This window comes from Mycteria americana, chromosome 7 (genome assembly GCF_035582795.1).
Source record: "Mycteria americana isolate JAX WOST 10 ecotype Jacksonville Zoo and Gardens chromosome 7, USCA_MyAme_1.0, whole genome shotgun sequence".
Classification (NCBI taxonomy): Eukaryota; Metazoa; Chordata; class Aves; order Ciconiiformes; family Ciconiidae; genus Mycteria; species Mycteria americana.
The window spans coordinates 66,136,491-66,154,371 of record NC_134371.1 but is presented as its reverse complement, the minus strand read 5'-3'; the positions used below and the strand labels follow the sequence as shown (position 1 = coordinate 66,154,371).

General features: G+C 48.2%; 2 protein-coding genes across 2 annotated transcripts; both read left to right on the top strand.

Moving 5' to 3' along the window:
- Nucleotides 1-225: 225 nt before the first annotated feature.
- Nucleotides 226-10,586, top strand: LOC142412922 (cytochrome P450 2J2-like). The gene is made up of 9 exons (XM_075508862.1): nt 226-500; nt 2,115-2,277; nt 2,923-3,063; nt 4,715-4,875; nt 5,692-5,868; nt 6,424-6,565; nt 6,732-6,919; nt 7,845-7,983; nt 8,480-10,586. Exons 1-9 carry the CDS (start codon nt 294-296, stop codon nt 8,656-8,658), a joined length of 1,497 nt encoding a protein of 498 aa, XP_075364977.1. The 5' UTR covers nt 226-293; the 3' UTR covers nt 8,659-10,586.
- A 969-nt stretch (nt 10,587-11,555) lies between these two features.
- CYP2J2 (cytochrome P450 family 2 subfamily J member 2) lies at nt 11,556-17,565 on the top strand. The gene is made up of 10 exons (XM_075508863.1): nt 11,556-11,686; nt 12,061-12,366; nt 13,026-13,188; nt 13,341-13,490; nt 14,050-14,210; nt 14,643-14,819; nt 15,081-15,216; nt 15,447-15,634; nt 16,135-16,273; nt 17,005-17,565. Exons 2-10 carry the CDS (start codon nt 12,178-12,180, stop codon nt 17,178-17,180), a joined length of 1,479 nt encoding a protein of 492 aa, XP_075364978.1. The 5' UTR covers nt 11,556-11,686; nt 12,061-12,177; the 3' UTR covers nt 17,181-17,565.
- The last annotated feature ends 316 nt before the right edge of the window (nt 17,566-17,881 follow it).

The window sequence follows — 17,881 nt, the reverse complement described above, 5'->3', positions numbered from 1 at the left end:
GCAGAGATATAAGGCTAAAGGATTGCAAGATTGCTTTTGTTTGGCCAAACGTTTGAAGTTTTGGGGTTGTTTTTGGAGATCCCAGTGCTTAAACTTAGTTATTCAGCAGGTGGTCTGGCAGTAGCTGTACATGAGAAAGCAATTCGCCCATGGCAAGTCCTGTCTCCAGTAAGCTATCAGCATCTTAGCTTGTTTTGTTTTCTTTCCAGTCCTTTCTTACTCCTGTTTTAGCAGATGTAACACCAGCATCAAGTCCCTTCCTCGGATGAAAATCTGTGAGTTCATCAGCCAAGATGGAACTTCAGTTTTGGCCTGATTTGGTTTCTCTCTTGGAAAACCTGAGCGGTCAGACACTCCTGGTGGTTCTGGTTACTTTTTTTTTGATTATTGACCTTGTGAAAAAGAGACGTCCCAGGAATTTCCCTCCAGGGCCACAGCTCTTTCCTCTTGTGGGAACTTTTGTGGACTTGAGGCAGCCCCTCCATCTTGCACTGCAGAAGGTAAGAGCTCCACGGACTTTTCTCCTACTAACAATATTTTACCTCTTCAGTGACTTTTGTCACCAAACCTGTGAAGCAAGGGCAGCCTCTGAAGAACTAGCTATATAATAACCACATATGAGAGATGACCCTTCTTGGTTTTATCTCTTACTGTCATCTCCTCTTCCATGGGAGTAGGAAGGCCCAATGGGAAAGAAACCCATAGTGGAGGAAGACCTACATGTTCCTCCTCTTTTTTCCCATTTGACCATGACCATTTTCTGTTGGAGCCCAGGAAGGGTTCGGAGGGGCAGGGCCAGGCTTGGGGAAGGATGGCAAGTGCTGTGTGAGAAATGAACTGTTCGGACTGTGAATGTTACCTCTGGAAATTGTATTGTCATTGTCTTTGCTCAGAGGCCAATGATTTGCTCAATTACATCTGAAAGAAACATTTAAGACCCTGAGTTAACCATCCCTGTGGCTTCTTCTGTGTCGCAGAAAGAGGCAGTGATTGCTCTGGAAAGGTTTCCAGAGCTTCTGACTCCCACCAAAGCCAACGAAAGAGAGATATTTCATACATGCTGAGTACGCTTCTGTGAAAAAGTGGAAGGAAAAGTTCTGACATTCTGGTTGCAAACATCCTTCCTGGTGACTATTTCTCTCTTGCTTTTACTTAGCAGGTTGATGCCAGCCTATCTACCCTGGGTTTTCGCAGGCCACTAGCATGGGTGTCCCCTAGGGCAACCCTTGGGGAAGGCTGAGGCAGCGTGCTCAGCATATTTTGTCAATACACACAATTATTATTAATAAAATTAGTCATATTCATTTACATGCACACAGTGACTGAGACACCCGTTTGGCTCCAGACTGCTTTCACGAGTCACCATGGCAGTTCAGGATGACCATGTGTGTCCCTTCATGTAGACTCATACTAATAAGAGGACGGCCTGACCTCCTTGGCAGAGCTGGGCCCAAGAGATTACATGATTGCCCTTTGCTCTTATACATCAGGGAGTTGAACACTGCACAGGAGACACTAATGCCAGCAAAGTCCATGCAAGGAAAAATGTCTATAATTTAGTCATAAATGCATTCAGGCTTAAAATTAGAAGTAGGTTTCTAGCCATCAGCAGTTGGAGCCACTTTCTAAATGGGATAGCTGGAACAAGAGACCACACTACTTTAGACACAAAGTTGATGAAAGGGATTATTTGTTGTGCTTTTACACAAAGGGATTATTTGTGTGGTGGCCCAGGTGGTGCCTTCACCTCTTATACCCTTCCTGTGAAGAAGAGGGATGGAGCAGATACCCATCAGTTACAAAGCAAGTAATGTCCCTGTTACAAGTTAAATTGATGCAACTGCCTGGTGAAACCCAGGTCATACCTGCTAACAAATATAAGCAAACCACCTCTCCCACGCTATGGCTCTCTAGCATTTTTATGCCGTCTTCAGCCTTAATGGAATAGTTTAGGTTGGATGGGACCTGCAGACTTGGGTTTGGGTTTTTCTTAAGTGTCCTTGCTCCAGGCAGGACTAAATTCAAAGTTAGATGCCATTGCTCGAGGTCTTGTCCAGGTGAGTTTTGAAAATCTCCACCACCTCGCTCTCAGAGGGTGATGAACTCTTTTTCAGCTTACCGGTCGGTACGGGAACATCTTCAGCGTGCAGTTTGGAAGTCTGACTTTTGTGGTAGTCAATGGGTACCAGATGGTGAGAGAAGCTCTTGTCCACCAGGCTGAAATATTTGCAGATCGGCCAAACATTCCGCTCCTCCAAGAAATATTTAGAGGCTTTGGTAAGCACAGCTACCAGGATTTGGGTACAAACTTTTCGTCTGTTTGCAGTGATAACAATTAGAGTGAAGGAAACAGGTTGAACTCAACCCTTGCTAGCTGCATCCATAAAAGCTTGCACAGAGCAAGGCAAGAACTGAATTCAGTCGAATAATCTCACAGGTGTACGTTTTAATCTCTCTGGGATTTAGGGATGATGATGGGATCAAAGTCAGGCTTTGATGAAAGAGAAGAAATAAATGCAAGCTGCCCGGCGATCAATACACTTGAAGAGTTTTCCCCTTGGTTTTAATTTCTCCTTTACTTCTTCTCCCCCAGTTGCATACAGCTCCAGAGACGGGGTATGGTGCTCCTGACTGCAGCTCTGCCAACAGCGTGATAGTACTTATAGTATTTTGGCTTACACCTTTTTTTCCCACGCAAAGTGACAAAGTAGCAGATTAAAGCAAATCCATAAAGCTAGATCTTTAGCATAAGCCAATTAGTCTTGAATTTTAATTCCCAGGCAAAGCTATAGTTTTTCAATGTCTGCGGGTTCTGTTTGCTTTGGTTTGGGGTTTTTGTTCAAGATGAATGGCCATTTCTGAATCCTGTCGCTCATACGTGACCCAGAGCAAGGTTTGTTCACTTGTGTTTTCCACCTACAGGGCTCATATCATCAAATGGGCATATTTGGAGGCAACAGAGAAGGTTTGCTTCAGCAACACTGAAAAACATTTCTGTAAGTTTTGAGGAAAAAGTGCAAGAGGAGAGCCGGTACCTTGTGGAGACGATCGAGGAGGAGAAAGGTGGGCAGTTAACGTACAGCACCGTGCCCAAAGCTTCCAGCTAAATGAACAACAAGAAGTAAAATTCTTACTCCAATGCAGCTCCTACCGTGCAAAACATTTCTTCAGTCGCTCAAATCTCTATCTTACACTTCCAGACTGCGCCTTTTAGCACTTATTTTAGACCTCAGGCGTACTATTTTAGTTCTTCCTTATTAATATTAAGCAAATATATACTAGGTGTTTATTAAAACTTGCATGTTTATATGGCTAAGAAAGTCTCTCCTGTATTCTGTGAAGGAATAAATGCAGCTCTCCTGCTATCAGGCACGTGTGCTCAGAGGCTTAGTTAACCTCTGCTTGTCCTTGGTTTTACAAAGTATTTTAAAACTTGTTTAGTCAGGCTTTCCTTTTGTATCACGCACAGATGAAGCGTGTGCCTTGCTCTTTTATGGTCCAGCTTTTAAGAACTGCCAGAGGGATATTAGTAAGAATAATTTGTATGTTGGTACATGGGTGATGTTGCACTTCAGCTTTAAATAGAAGCAGATGGGGTTTAGCTAATTCTATGGAGCTATATATAGTAAACAAGAAAGATCTAAATAGGAATTGTGAAATTATATACTGAACTTGCTCCATTTTAATTGCTGTTGCACTGAACAGGCCAAATACTTCATGTTGCCAATTGATTATAGTCCTTTATAGTCCTAATCAATAAACTAATTAAGCTGCTGTTTTGGGCCTTTCTTCCCATTAGTAATGACAAATAGTGATCATGTCCATCACTCTAATATCTGAGCACCAGCCCAGTTTAATTACTTTCTTGAAGAGCGGAGAGATCAGCAGTCCTGTGCAGAGTGCCTTGCATTTCAAAATGATGCTCCCCAGCGTACCGACAGCAGCTCGGGGCTGGACTGGATTCGTTACTGATATTAGTCTCTCATATCATGGCAAGTAGCTCTCCAGGATGCCTAAATGTGCCCTAGGAGATGGTGGTCTTTGCTCAGTAGCTCTCCCAAGGAATGCAGATGTGACGAACATCACACCACACTTTGCTCTTTTAGGAGCTATGTGCATCACTTCTATGGGCCATATGAGCTATTGCTGGATTTTATAGGCGGCTGCAAAGGCTTGCAATCCTCACCCTCTCCCCTCTCTCCCATCCCACTTGGTTTCCTTGTGGTGGACAGTTAAAGGCCCGTGCAACGGCATTTTTTGCGGTGTGGTTAGTCCTGAGCTCCCTGCCCCAGGCTAAGCTTTGAGGGACCCTCTCTCGGCATTTAAAATTGGAACCAAAACCATGTTGGAGCATGCAAACCCAACGGCCATAGCGTGGCATCCTACTGGTTGGTTGCCCTGGAAAACAGTTCAAACCCTGCTTCGGCTGCTCTGTGTTAACGTTGGTGTGTGCCAGTAGCCTGGGCTGGAGACTGGAGGGGATGTCCTTGGAGAAAGGATGTTGTGGCACGCAGCATCCAACCTCCGGCGGGATGCTGGAGGTGATGGGGGTGGTGGGGACCCCAGGATACGGGGTGAAGCCTTAGCATCACTATGGGTGAAAAGTAGGTGAGGTCTCACTCCAACTTCACAACTGTTGATCTAGTAGAGAATGTGGTTTTGACTGAGACTTTAAAGGAAAAAAAAAAGTTGTCTTTCATTTTGTTTCCTCCAGGACAACCATTTGACCCTCATTACAAAATTAATAGTGCTGTTTCGAACATCATCTGTTCCATAACTTTTGGGAACCGCTTTGACTACCATGACAACCATTTCCAGGAATTACTGCACTCGCTGGCTGAAACACTGCTGCTCATCGGAAGTTTCTGGGGTCAGGTAAAGCCAGTCGGATGCTTTTCTAGCTTCAGCTGCATGTAAGAGCTCAGAAACTGGAGTTTCTAAGGCACTGATGTAATCTGCTTTTCCCTGTAGAAAAAGAGCCATGTTAAAAGGGAAATGACCACGAGTATTGTTTTACATTAGACTGGGTTTATACACAAAATCCATCAGGAAAGCAAGGAAGCAAGTTAAAATTATTGAGGCACATGGAGAAAAAACACTGCAGGATTGTAAAACCAATCTTATGCCTGACATAACCGAAGAGCAATGGAAAAACCTTCAAAATACCTATTTTTCTACAAAAAAGAAGAGTCAATTAGTAGCACTCTCAGTGAAAATTCCCTTATTTTCCCCCACCCCTTTCCCAGTCAGTTTCTCAAATAAGTTTTATTTATGACAGAGCGGTCTGAGAGTCCAGGTTTATAACTGAAGTAGGTGGATTTGGGGACAGACTGCACATAGCTTCTGCATGGCCACACACCATGGACCAGGTCTGATCTCTGTCCCATCCACGGACCCCAGCACTAAGGGTCTCCTCTGCATCCACGCCGATTTATGACTCCGGTGGCCACCTCATTCAGTGACAGCTTTGGCCACCCAATAGTAGAGAACTTTATCAGCAGAAAACATCTGGCCGATTCTTATCTTGTTTGTACTCGTTTACATCTGTGAAACTAAATTTACCTTTGCAGCAAAACTGATTTTTTTCCTGGTAGCAAGCAGAGCTAATAAATTGTACTATCTTTTCAACTGTGATACCTGCTTTTTTTTAACTCAAGGAATGCTCTTTTGCTTGGTTTGATTTCTCACCAGCTGTATAATGCTTTTCCTTTCATCATGAGATGGCTACCGGGACCCTTCAGGAGAATCTTCAGGCACTGGGAGAAACTTCAGTATTTTGTGAAGGGAGTGATCGCAAAGCACAAGGAGGATTTGGACCAGTCTGAGGCAGGAGATTTTATTGACTGTTACCTGAAGGAAATAGAAAAGGTAAGAGGGAAGTATCTAAAGTCACCCAAAGCTTAACCCAAGAAATGAGCAGATGAGGCTCAAGGCTGTTCTGTCAGAGGAACTCGTGCCTCCCTCATTGCCTTCTCCTCCCTACCTCTTCCACGTCAAACTTTTAGCAACAGCAGGAGCCTGATCACTTTGAAAACACACAGATTTGGGGGTTTTTTTTCATTTGAAAGTATTTACACTTTGTCTTCTCCCATTTTTCATTCTGTCATGCAGCGTAGGAGGACTCTCAGGGAACGTGTTCACGTTTCTATGAGAGCTCTCAGGCCTGTGTTTGCTATTGTGAAACTTCACATCTAAAAATGCGACCTGCTTTCAAAAGTCACTCTACAGCAAACAGGGTGTCTTCCAAAGCATTCCGCAGGGCTTGTAATTCAATGAAAGCAAGGGGTAGAAATTTCCAAGTCCAGGGGTGATGGATAATAAAATTAGCGGCAGGACTTGACTTACGTATGGATGGTTCTGGATTGGGTTCTTGAAAGCATCTCCTTCCTAATAAGAGTTTTCATTGCCATTCTTTTCCCCAAGTTTAAGGGTGACACCAGCTCATATTTCCATGAGGAAAACCTGCTGTGCTCCACCCTGGACCTCTTCTTAACCGGGACTGAGACGACGGCAACCGCCATCCGCTGGGCTCTGCTCTACATGGCCGCGTACCCCCACATTCAGGGTAGGGCCACTGATGGGTCCTTCATTCAGCCCAAAACCAGATAAGTGACACTCAGAAAACAGAGTTATTTGCAGCTTTACCACATGTTGGACATGCCTATGCCCCAGTTTTCTTATTGGGAACCTTTTGAGCACAGGTCTTTTTTGTTTTTCCTCTCTTTCCATAGAGAAAGTGCAGCTTGAAATCGACACGGTGGTCGGCCAGTGCCGCCAGCCCGCCATGGCCGACAAGGAGAACATGCCATACACCAGCGCGGTGCTGAGCGAGGTGCTGCGGATGGGCAACATCGTGCCGCTGGGAGTGCCCAGGATGTCCACCAGCGACACCACCCTGGCCGGCTTCCACCTGCCCAAAGTAGGTGGAGACCACCAGCCCTCCCATTGCCCCACAGAGCGATGTCTTCATGTCCCAAGTCCCAAATCTCAACTGGAGGGGAACCAATCAGCAGGATCTTACGGAGATATCTCAGTTATATAGAAAATACAAGCCCTCCTGATGGACGCTGTAGGGCTCTTAGGAGTCTCACCTCCTTGTGGAGGAGAATTGTGAGGTCCTACAGCATTGGTCATAATTTCAGTTTTATAAGGTTTGTCCCTTAAATTTTATACAAGACACCCTCCAGGCACTGTGGGAAGAGAGGGCCAAGAAACATAGGAAAGCAAACAGTTTGGGTTTGTTCATTCCACAGAGTATTAAAAATCATCTATTAAAAGTAGCACTTGATAAAAGCCAGGTAACAGGTATTGATGTGTACCCACTGTTCTGGCATTATGAAAGCAAATATGAGATTTAGGTATATCTAGTCTCTTCCATGTATATGATTGGTTGCATCAAGAAAAATTAAAAATAAAAAAAAATCTGGGCATTTTGCTCCACACTGATTAAAATATTTTTCTGATGGAGGATGTGGAGATAAACCAGATGAGGTTTTTAAAAAAAAGCACAATAAAGTGGATCGATTGAAAATTATTTGGTTAAATCGCTTCAAATTCCCATGGGAACACAATGTTACCAATTTAAAGATGGTTTATATTAACATCACCAGTGACAGCAGCACAAGGTATGGATCAACACTATGGTGCTATATGGAGGAGCACAGAAGTGAACAATCCTGTAGGCTTTCACCCTCGTTTAATTACATAGCTTCGGAAAAAACATTTTGCCCTTAAAAAAAAATGTAGTTTACATTGTGTGTGGAACAGAGCTAATAATAAACTAGTCTGACAACACGTCGGCTCTTCTCCACCACGTAATCGCCCGTTTTCTCCACCTCTTGCAGGGCACCACCCTGATGACCAGCCTGACTTCGATAATGTTCGACAAAAACGTGTGGGAGACTGCAGACACCTTTAATCCTGAACATTTCCTGGAAAACGGCCAGTACAGGAGGCAGGAGGCTTTCCTGCCCTTCTCTGCAGGTAGGATGATAGATGTTGAGATGGTTTTCCTTTTTGCAGTGTTTTTGGGGGGTTTTTTTTGGGTTTTTTTTTTTTTTCCCCAAGACACCCCCTCCGGAGCAGGGGCTACTGCTCCTTGTCCGGCTTTCAGCCCATGCCCAGCATTTCCCACAGTGCAAATCCCTGTAACAGTTAATACTGACTGCTCGGAGCAGGAGGGAAATAATTTGTTATTGCAGGATGAAAAAAATAAGGCTTTTTCCTCTTGTGCGAGCTGCATAAATGGGGGGTTTTCGACAAGTTTCCCCTCTTCGTCTATCTGAACAGCCGTCGCAGTTTGCTCAGCAGTAAACTTCTGGGAAAGATTTCTGCAAAATGTGTGGGTGAACATTGCCACCTAACCTTTCGAGGAAGAAAAGCTCCCGCAGCCTGTGCAAGGCGGCGCGTGAGAGAGAAGCCCGGGAGGTGGTTGAAGCTGGCTTAGGACTTGGTGCCGTTATTTTTGTTCCTTTTCCAGGCAAGCGGGCTTGTCCCGGGGAGCAGCTTGCGAGGACCGAGCTCTTCATCTTCTTCACAGCCCTCCTGCAGAAGTTCACCTTCCGGGCGCCAGCGGCTTCCGCACTGACCTTCGCCTTCACGCTCAGCCTCACGCGCTGCCCCAAGCCCTTCCAGATCCGCGCGCTGCCTCGCGACTGAGGCTGGCGTGGGGCTGCCCCATGCCCCCGCGCTTCAGCCCTCCGCAAGCCTGGAAAATGCCCCTTCTCCTGTCCACCCCATAGATTTTGGGCCAAAATGATGGGCCACGGATGTCTAGCACCCACCAACGTGGGGGTGGCAGTGGGAAGGGTGGCAGGAGGGCCACATCCTGCACACTGCAACAAGGACAACCCTTGGGTCTTTTCCCTTTGCCTCCTGCCTCCTCCCCTCTATCAGTTTGACAAAATGCATGAATTTAAAAGCCTTATTACTTAATTTCCACCGTTAGCATCTCCCAGGAAGGTGTCTGCCAGTTGCAAAACCATGGGCACAGTCGGGTCCATGGTGGCTTTTCCATAGGGAAGGTCCACCACCCAGAGACCATTTAGCAACCCCTAAATCCCAACGCTGCAGCAGCCTGAATGGGCTGAGTTTTCTGAGGTCTCCCTGGTCAGTGGGGGCAGCTGGCCTTGGATGTGCAAGCTCTGGGTTCATGCCTCAGCATCAATTTGGACTTCCAGGTGGCCATGGCCAGGCTCAGGTGGCCTCAGCCTCGGTTTGGTATGCATTCCCCACACCACCATGTTGCTGCTTTGCAATGGAAATAGAGATCCTTGCAGCAGGAGCATGCAGTTTTTTAATCTCATATGTATATGGAAGTTTTAATTAGGAGACTACAGGATGGTGGAAGCAGCTTGTACCATAGGCCAACCCAAGTGGGATGGCATGAGGAGCCATGCCTCCAGCTTGCAAATGGCTATAAAAATGCAGTATTGCAATTGTGTTAGCGGGAAAGGTTTATCCAGAAAGGTTTGTGGTAGTAAAATACACAACGGGAAAGAAAAGTTGCAAAAGAATAATTGCATGGGGTTGCTCAGGGGTAGTTGAGCTGAAGCCCGACAGAACAAGAAGCAGCTTGAGAGCGTCGGAAGGGTTGTGCCCGCGGCGGCTCACCGCTGGCCATCAGGAAGGAAACAGCGGCACGGAGGCTTTGCGGTGGGAAGTCACGAGCTCGCCTGCTTCCCTTCTGCTTCTGGCAAAGAGTCGTGGCCGTGCACGGCAGGCACATCCGTGGCGTGGGGCCGAGGTGGTGGGTCGGGGGCATGGCACCGCCTGTGATGGGGACACTGCTTCTGCCCATCCCAGGGTCTCTTTGGGAAAGAGTTAATGACATGTGCAACTTGTAGAGAATTTTTCCATTTATGTGACCAAGCATTAATGCTTAGAAATGCTGTCTCCTGTGTGCTTTTATTTGGAATATAGTCACAGCAAAGATTGGGTTTTTCCTCTTGTCTTTTTTTCTTCTCACCTTTCATAAGTGACTTTTTTATGGCGCCCACGTAGGATACTGAATAGTTAACAGGAAAAGGGGATTAAATCAAGTTTCATTTCCATTGGCTTTAGCCTCCATCTCTGGCAATACCCACCTTTGCTGCATTACAAAGCAATCACTGTGCAGTGGCAGATTTATGCCACATGGGAGAGTCCTTTGCACATCACATCCCTGCCACGCCGGGCACACGGGGATTTTGTCAATGAGCTGTCCTTCTAACTGATCACTTTAATCCTATTGCGGTTTTAATTAACGTTTCACAGTTACAGGCTCCCGTGTCGGGTTTTTTTTTTCTTTCTAAAAGGGACAACATGAAAGATCTCTGGACTTTTTTCACCTATGAAGTTTTCAGAGCCGTTCAGGAGTAGGCACTGGTTTCTCTCCATTTTTTAATTCGCTCTGGTGCAGGTCTGACCTCTGATATGTGGCTGCAGCTTCTATTATTTGCACTGGCTTAGCAAACAAATGTTGATCTCTTCCCTCTTCCATTTCAAACTTGCCTTTCCCTGTTACTTTAGGGTTTCCTTCCCTACTCATGGAGAGAATAAATGATTGAAGTCTTCTTTTTAATTTTTAAATCAGTTGGGAAAAAAAAACCAAACACACACACAGACACACACACACACACACACACCCCCACACACCCCCCATTTTTAAGTGTGATGATCCCATACCATAAAGGCAGGAGGCATGAATTTGTTTATTTTTTGAGTGGAACATCTCATGTGAGTGAAGGAACATGTGCATCTCCATAGGCTCATGCCTAAGTATGCTTAAAAGCCAGAGGTAAAAAGACATATTCTCCTCGAAAACAGTTTTTTCCCCTTTAATTTCCACAATAAAACAGTGATTTAGCTTTTCAAGTTTCTCAAGTGTAAAGGTTATAGCAGCAGCTTTGCTCTTGCACATATGGCACTGCTCCAGCGGTGCTGTTGCATCTCCACGCCTTGTCTTTGGCACTGGACAACCCCAACGGCCACAACTGACGTCTCCAAAGGAGAGAAAATGAACCCAAATCATCTCCTGGAGCACGAGGTGGCAGCTGATGACTGCAAACGGCCGCGGCAGAGCCGCATGGTGCAATGCTGCAAATGCCCCTGCTGCTTTCACAATAAAACACAACACATAAGTCAAAATTCAGCGTGGTGTACATGCATGATCAACTACCTGTCTCAGAGCCATTCTTAGATGGGAAAATTCGGCACAGCCTGTTACCAGCTACCACCGAAGGGCCACAGCCTGCAGAGCTGGTCGTCTGCCTTGGCTTTTCAGCACCCACCTTAGCTTTGTTGGGCTTTGGGTACATCTTCAGCACGGGCTACAGACTCAAAGGCAGGTGGGAAGGGATGGCTGGAGGGCTCGGGGCAGGGCCAACCTCATGGCCGGAGCAGGTTGCACTGCCTTGCACTTGTCTGGCAGAGGTTAGAAAATTACGGTGCTTGGAAACTTCTGCAGAGCCCGGACGGCTGTTTGCTTCCAGCCCACATCATCCTGACGCACCGAAACCTCAACTCATGAGTCAGATGGTTTGTGAAAGGTTTGTGCAACCTTATCTCAGATGTCCCTGCTGACCTGGGGCTTGGTCTGGGACTCTTCGTACTCACGAACGAGCTTCTGCAAACGAGGAAAGCGCGAGGCGCTCGGAGCAGCTGGAGCCTCCCTGGCACCGTGAAGCCGACGCCGGGACGCGGCACGGTGAGGGCACCACGGGGAGGAGAGAGCGGGGCTTGCACCGAGCCATGGGCTCGTGGGAACGGCATGGCGAGGCTGCCGGAAGGTTTTAATCCCAGCTCAGCAAAGCTCATTTCTGTCCTTTAGACAAGGATGCGGATCACTGGGGTTTTGTAAAGCAGCGGTGGGAGGTGGGAAGGGAAAGGAGAAGCTGGGGGTGTTCTGGTTTGTGTGTTTTTTTTTTTTTTTTGTGAGATCAGAGGAAATGTATGAGTTTAATCAAGAAGGGGTTTAATCAAACCATGCTTGCTGAAACCTGGGAAAGCAGGAGTCTGAACGCAGCCTCCAGGCCAGGTCAGCAAAAGCCGCTCCATGCTGTCCTGTGTTTGTGCCCACAGCTGTGCCAGCACGTTGCCCATCTCCCCCTGTCCTTGCAGGGTTCAGTGGTGCCCCGTGAGCTCGACCTGCCCTGACCTGCTGCAGGACACGTCCCTGCAGAGCCCCACCATCCACCCATGCTGCGCTTCCTCTGGGACAGCATCTCCTTCCAGATGCTTCTTGTCTTCTTCATTGTCTTCTTGCTTGTCGCCGACTACATGAAGCACAGAAAGCCGAAGGACTTCCCTCCCAGCCCCTTCTCATTCCCCTTCGTGGGGCATATCCACCTGCTGAACTTCAGCAATCCCCAAATTATGGTGCAGAAGGTATGGGGGTGGTGGGCACCATGGGGAAGGGGACGGAGAGGATTGCGGCTATGCAACCTTTGCAGAGCAGGGAGGGGGTTAACCCAAACCCCATGGCCCATGAGGAAGGGGACGGAGCGGATTGCGGCTATGCACCGTTTGCAGAGCAGGGAGGGGGTTAACCCAAACCCCATGGTCCATGAGGACTCACCCCGGGGCAGGCAGGAGGTTTGCCCTCGGTCAGCAGCAACGTGGATGAAGTTTGCCCGGGTACAAGGAGGGGGACAAGTGTGGAGCGATCCTTTGGGCAAAGGGCATGGCATGACACCATGGGTGCAGTCACTGCTGTAGGAGCCCCGTAGGTCTGACCAGGGACTGGAAGGGTGTTTGGGAAGGGAGTGAAAAAAAAGCTGGAAAAACACAGGACTGAAAAATCAAACCTGGAGAGTTTTGTTTGATTTATGGCCAATTAACACCAAATCGTGATCAGTGATTCAGGAAAAGAGGAAAGAAAAAAGACCATATGCAGACAAGCAGACACTTGTGCAAACACCCCGTCTCCCCTCTTGCTCTCAGCTTCCCTTATTTTCACCCGTGTCCCCTGCCAGGGCTGTCCCTGTCCCGACAGACACATTCATTGCAAATGAAACCCTTTTTATTTATTCCCCCACCCCCCCCAGCTTACTGAAAAATATGGGGACATCTTCAGCGTGCAGGTGGGCAGCTCATCGTTTGTGTTTGTAAATGGGCTGCGGATGGTTAAGGAAGTTCTTGTAAACCAAGGGGAAAACTTCATGGATCGCCCTGAAATTCCTCTCGACAAGGAGATCTTCAGCAAGATGGGTGAGTTATCCCTCTGGACACGCATCTCAGCTGTAAGGTCAAAGCACTGACCCTGCAGAGGTCAGAGACGGCTGGAGACAAGGCAGAGCCCTGGAGCCTTTTCTCCTCGGTGGTGGGATCTGCCTTGGCTCACGGTGGGGTGTTTCTGCTAGGACTGGTCTCCTCCAGCGGACACTTGTGGAAGCAGCAGAGGAGGTTCACCTTGACCACCCTCCGAAACCTCGGCTTGGGGAAGAGGACCCTGGAGGAGCGCATCCAGGAGGAGTGCCGGTGCCTCGTGGAAGCGTTTGGGGAAGAGCAGGGTGAGTGCCACAGCCCTCATAAGCTGTGCTGAAGGCAGGAACCAGTATGGCCCATTATAATTTCACCCATGATTCACTGCATGCTGAAAAATACCTCACCTTGCAAGTGATGCTAGCACCCTCCCAGCATCCCAGCTCCCTTTTACAGGTGTGTTGCCTTCAAACTGACCCGTGAATGCAGCTAGGTAACACTCACAGCATTATTCATTGCCCACCTTCAGCCTACTGCTCTCCTGGAGATCTCTGGAAAGTCCCATATGTGTGTAAACTCCGATGTTTCCAATGAATTCAAATGACGTCTGCTCTTCTGCAGACCTTGCTTTCCAAAGTAAACAAACATCTCCATAATCTGATTGAACTGGGACCGCTGGGGCTGCCCAGCCAAGCTTGGCCAGCTCATGGGGGCGGCGAGGCATCCCGGGAGAGCAGTGACACAGGAGGGTGCCCATCAGGGGCCACTCGTTTCACTCTTATTTGTTGAATATTTTACCTCTGACAACTTTTTCTTCTTTTCTGTGAAGACTGGAAGAGAACTGATCATTCCCTTTTCCTTCTCCAGGGAATCCTTTCAACCCTCACTTTAAAATCTACAACGCTGTTTCAAACATCATCTGCTCTGTCACCTTTGGCAATCGGTTTGACTACCACGATGAGGCCTTCCAAAAATTGCTGCAGCTGATGGATGAGACGGTTGGCCTCCACGGGACCATCCTGAGCCAGGTACAGCCCTCCTGCCACCAACATGGACAGTGTGCAGTTTTGCAGGGCCATAGTTTCTTCTCTGGAGTCAACCTCGAAACTCATAGCGTTTTTACCAAACTTCGTTGTCATTCCCTATTCCTTTGCACAGGGTAGTTTTCCCCATAATTTTTCTGCCTTATTTTCAAGCTGTACAATGCTCACGTTGCTCTCTCTCACCCAACATCACCTTGCCTGCCCATTGACTGCCAACCTGCCTGCTGTAACGCTGGGTAATGCACGAGTCGCTCCGTAACAGGAATACCAATCCCTTGTAATGCTCTTCTGGAGCTGTGCTATTTCCACCAACTCCGGCAATTTAGTAAGCGTGGCATTGCAGGCTCCTCGAGTTTTGATAACAGAAGGTTTTTTCAGTCCTTTATTCAATTTGCCTTTCTCCTTTTGTGTCCAAAGCTGTACAACTCTTTCCCATCTATAATAAAGTTCTTGCCCGGATCCCACCAAACCATTTTTAAAAACTGGAGGTTGTTGAAAAGTTTTGTGAAAGAGAAGATCATCAAACACAAGGAGGACTGGAACCCCTCAGAAAGCCGGGACTTCATCGACAGCTACCTGCAGGAGATAGCCAAGGTCAGCAACGCAGAGCAAACCCTTCTGTAGCAGGTCTTACAAATCAGGAGGGACAAGAAATGAGCCCAAATTCTCCATCTGAGCTGCCTGCGTGGCCATTTATGAGCTTAGGATGGACACCAGGTTCAGGGCACCTGTCAGCGGGAGGGAGGTGCAGGGGGCCAGCAGCTTCTGCCAAAATCCTTGGGGTTGACTTAGACTAAGCTTGGCGTCAGGGCAGCCCTCGCTGTTCGCACAGCACTAACACACCTTTTTGTGAAGGACAACGGCGGCGGTACCTTCCAGGAGGAAAACCTTGTGGCATGCACGCTTGACCTGCTGTTCGCCGGGACCGAGACCACTTCCACAACCATGCGCTGGGCTCTGCTGTATATGGCCCTATATCCGGAAATTCAAGGTACGATTAGCAAAAGGTCAGTGTTTTTCCTTGCTTTTAGCCCTTACAGCTTTGTGAGAGACTCTTTTTTGAGAGCAAAATTGGGAATCCCCCTGCACGCACACAAAAGAGGTGCAAACGGTGGCAGGTGTCCCAGGTCAGTCCTTGGGGGACCCTCACAGCAACCATCTTGCGTTGTTCCAAGGGGTTTTTTTCTTGGACGTTGGCTGATCCCCGCTCTTTCCCACCAGCCCGTGTGCAAGCCGAGATTGACACGGTCATCGGGCAGGCACGGCAGCCAGCCCTGGAGGACAGGAACAACATGCCCTACACCAACGCCGTCATCCACGAAGTGCAGAGGATAGGCAACATCATCCCTTTCAACGTGCCAAGACTGACGGTGAAGGACACTGTCTTGGACGGCTTCCACATACCAAAGGTAACCCCGCTCCTGAGTGCGGAGACTTTAGCAAGAGACTCCCAGTTCCCCAGGCATGTTTCACCGGGCCAGGTCCCTCCTGCACAGACAGGAGGGGCAGAGCCACACCGTCTCTGCCCTGTCCAGAGTTCACTCCTATTGAACACGTATTTTTGTCATCCAAAGAGCCCATTCTCCGGCACGTTGAATGGTGCGAGACACCCCCCACACACACCATCGAGGCACAGATCCCATTTCAAACAGTTTTTACAGGAACTTTGGCCCAAGATTGCAGCAGATAAAAATGATGCTGATGAGGGAAAAACGTGGGTATGTAATCATTGCACCTCCAAACAGACAAGAAGTAGGAAAAACCGGCCATGCAGGGGGTGTTGGACAAATAATTGCAGCAGAATTTGACCATGGATGTTCGTCATGGAGAGGAGACTGGAAAATAAAAATGCCCCTACTGCTGCCAATGACAGAGAAAGTGCAATTTATTTTTCTTTTTCTCCTCTTAGGGCACTGTTTTACTCACAAATTTAACCTCTGTGATGTTTGACAAGAACGAGTGGGAAACCCCCAACACTTTTAACCCGGGGCATTTCCTGAAGGACGGCCAGTTCTGGAAAAGGGAGTCTTTTGTGCCATTTTCTATAGGTAAGATTTGCTGGATTTTGGTGCTTCCATGCTGAGGTACTGGGATGGGGCTTCCAACTGCAAAGGGCAGATGTTGGCTGCACCCTGGGAGGTGCCGCTCAAGCAGTGCTCACGTGGCCACCCCAAAGCACTGCAACCAGACTCTAGAGCCCTTTCTTGTCTCTCTTCACATGCACAGAAGAGAGATGATGACGAAAAGACCATAAAAATGCCAGAGACCCTAGAAATACCTTCCCCAAAGCAAGAGCATCACTCCCTGCTCCTGCTCCCACGTGGCTGAGCTCACTAGGGGCTTCACTGTTGCCACCACAGGGTACCCCAGCCAACAGCTTCCTCGGGGAGATTGCTTTTAGAACCCCTTTTTCCCCTACCAGCATCACCGACCTTCTTTGGTAGCTCTCTTTGGTGTAGCTCAAACTAACCACCTCTCCCAGCATAGGCACGTCCATACCACGCATGTCAGCACAGCTTATCCAAGCAGGGGAGGACATCGTGCCTGTGCATAGGGTTACACACAGGTGCCCTCACAAAGTCATGCAATTCAGGGGGCAGCCCATGCTCCAACGCCAATGCTGTTATTGGGGAGCTCAGTTTGGGCTGCAAAACTCATCCTGGGAAGGGGGTAACACAGCTGGACCATGGTCCTAAGGGAAGGCAGAGGCTTTTTCGGCAGCGAAAGCAGCTGAGCAGCCGGTGCAGGCTGAGGATGTCATGGGTGGCTGTCTCCGTAGGGAAGCGTGCCTGCCTGGGCGAAGTGCTGGCCCGCTCCGAGCTCTTCCTCTTCTTCACGGCTCTGCTCCAGAAATTCACCTTCCAGCCACCCCCAGACACCACACTCAGCCTCCAGTTCAAGCTGGGCATCACGATAGCCCCACAGTCCTACAAGATCTGCGCTGTGCCTCGGTAGGGAAGCTTTGGCCACTGTCCTCGCAGGGAAAATCCTTTGGCAGAGATGCTGAAAACAAGATGGGCGGTGGTAACAACCAGCTGGCCCCAGGGAGAGGCTGGCTGTTTCTTTCTTTTAAAGCAATTGCAAAATCGTTTCTTTTACAAGCGGACCTCCCACTCTGTATCACATCAGAAAGGTGATCAGTTGGGGATCTGCCAGGGCACTTTCAGGCTTGCAATACGGCACTGTAAATGAATGAGGGGCTTGGGGCTTTCCTAATTTTATGATGGATGGCCACGCTTCACAGTTGCAAGAGAACGAGCAGCACTTTAAAGAGTGCAGTGTTCAGGCTATGGCTGTGTACTGTGGAAGAGCACTACCAGCCCTTGCTTTATAACTTTAATACAGGTAGTAATTACAAACATTTTTTGATTTTGTTATCCTTGACAAATAATCCATTAAAAAAGAGTTACTGTATAACACCTCTTTCTCGTGCATCAGTAAATCCTTGCTGAAACATTTTTGCCATGAAGCATTTTGCAAAGTGAAGACCAACGCAGGCAATTTCCAGCGTAGCCTTCAGCCGTGCCCCATGTTTCAGGGCCGGGGAGCGGCAGGGGGCTGCGAGCCCACCGGGGCAGAGGCAGAGGCAGCTGCACAGCGTCTGACCCACGTCGCTGCGGCATTGCTGTTAGCAGAGAGGCTGGCACTGTAACAGC

Coding starts and splice junctions, on each gene's coding strand:
- LOC142412922 (XM_075508862.1), top strand. CDS start 294: ATGGAACTTCAGTTTTGGCCTGATTTGGTTTCTCTCTTGGAAAACCTG. Junction 2,278..2,922: donor AGAAATATTTAGAGGCTTTG/GTAAGCACAGCT, acceptor TTCCACCTACAG/GGCTCATATCATCAAATGGG. Junction 4,876..5,691: donor TCGGAAGTTTCTGGGGTCAG/GTAAAGCCAGTC, acceptor ATTTCTCACCAG/CTGTATAATGCTTTTCCTTT.
- CYP2J2 (XM_075508863.1), top strand. CDS start 12,178: ATGCTGCGCTTCCTCTGGGACAGCATCTCCTTCCAGATGCTTCTTGTC. Junction 13,189..13,340: donor GGAGATCTTCAGCAAGATGG/GTGAGTTATCCC, acceptor TGTTTCTGCTAG/GACTGGTCTCCTCCAGCGGA. Junction 15,217..15,446: donor CCTATATCCGGAAATTCAAG/GTACGATTAGCA, acceptor CTTTCCCACCAG/CCCGTGTGCAAGCCGAGATT.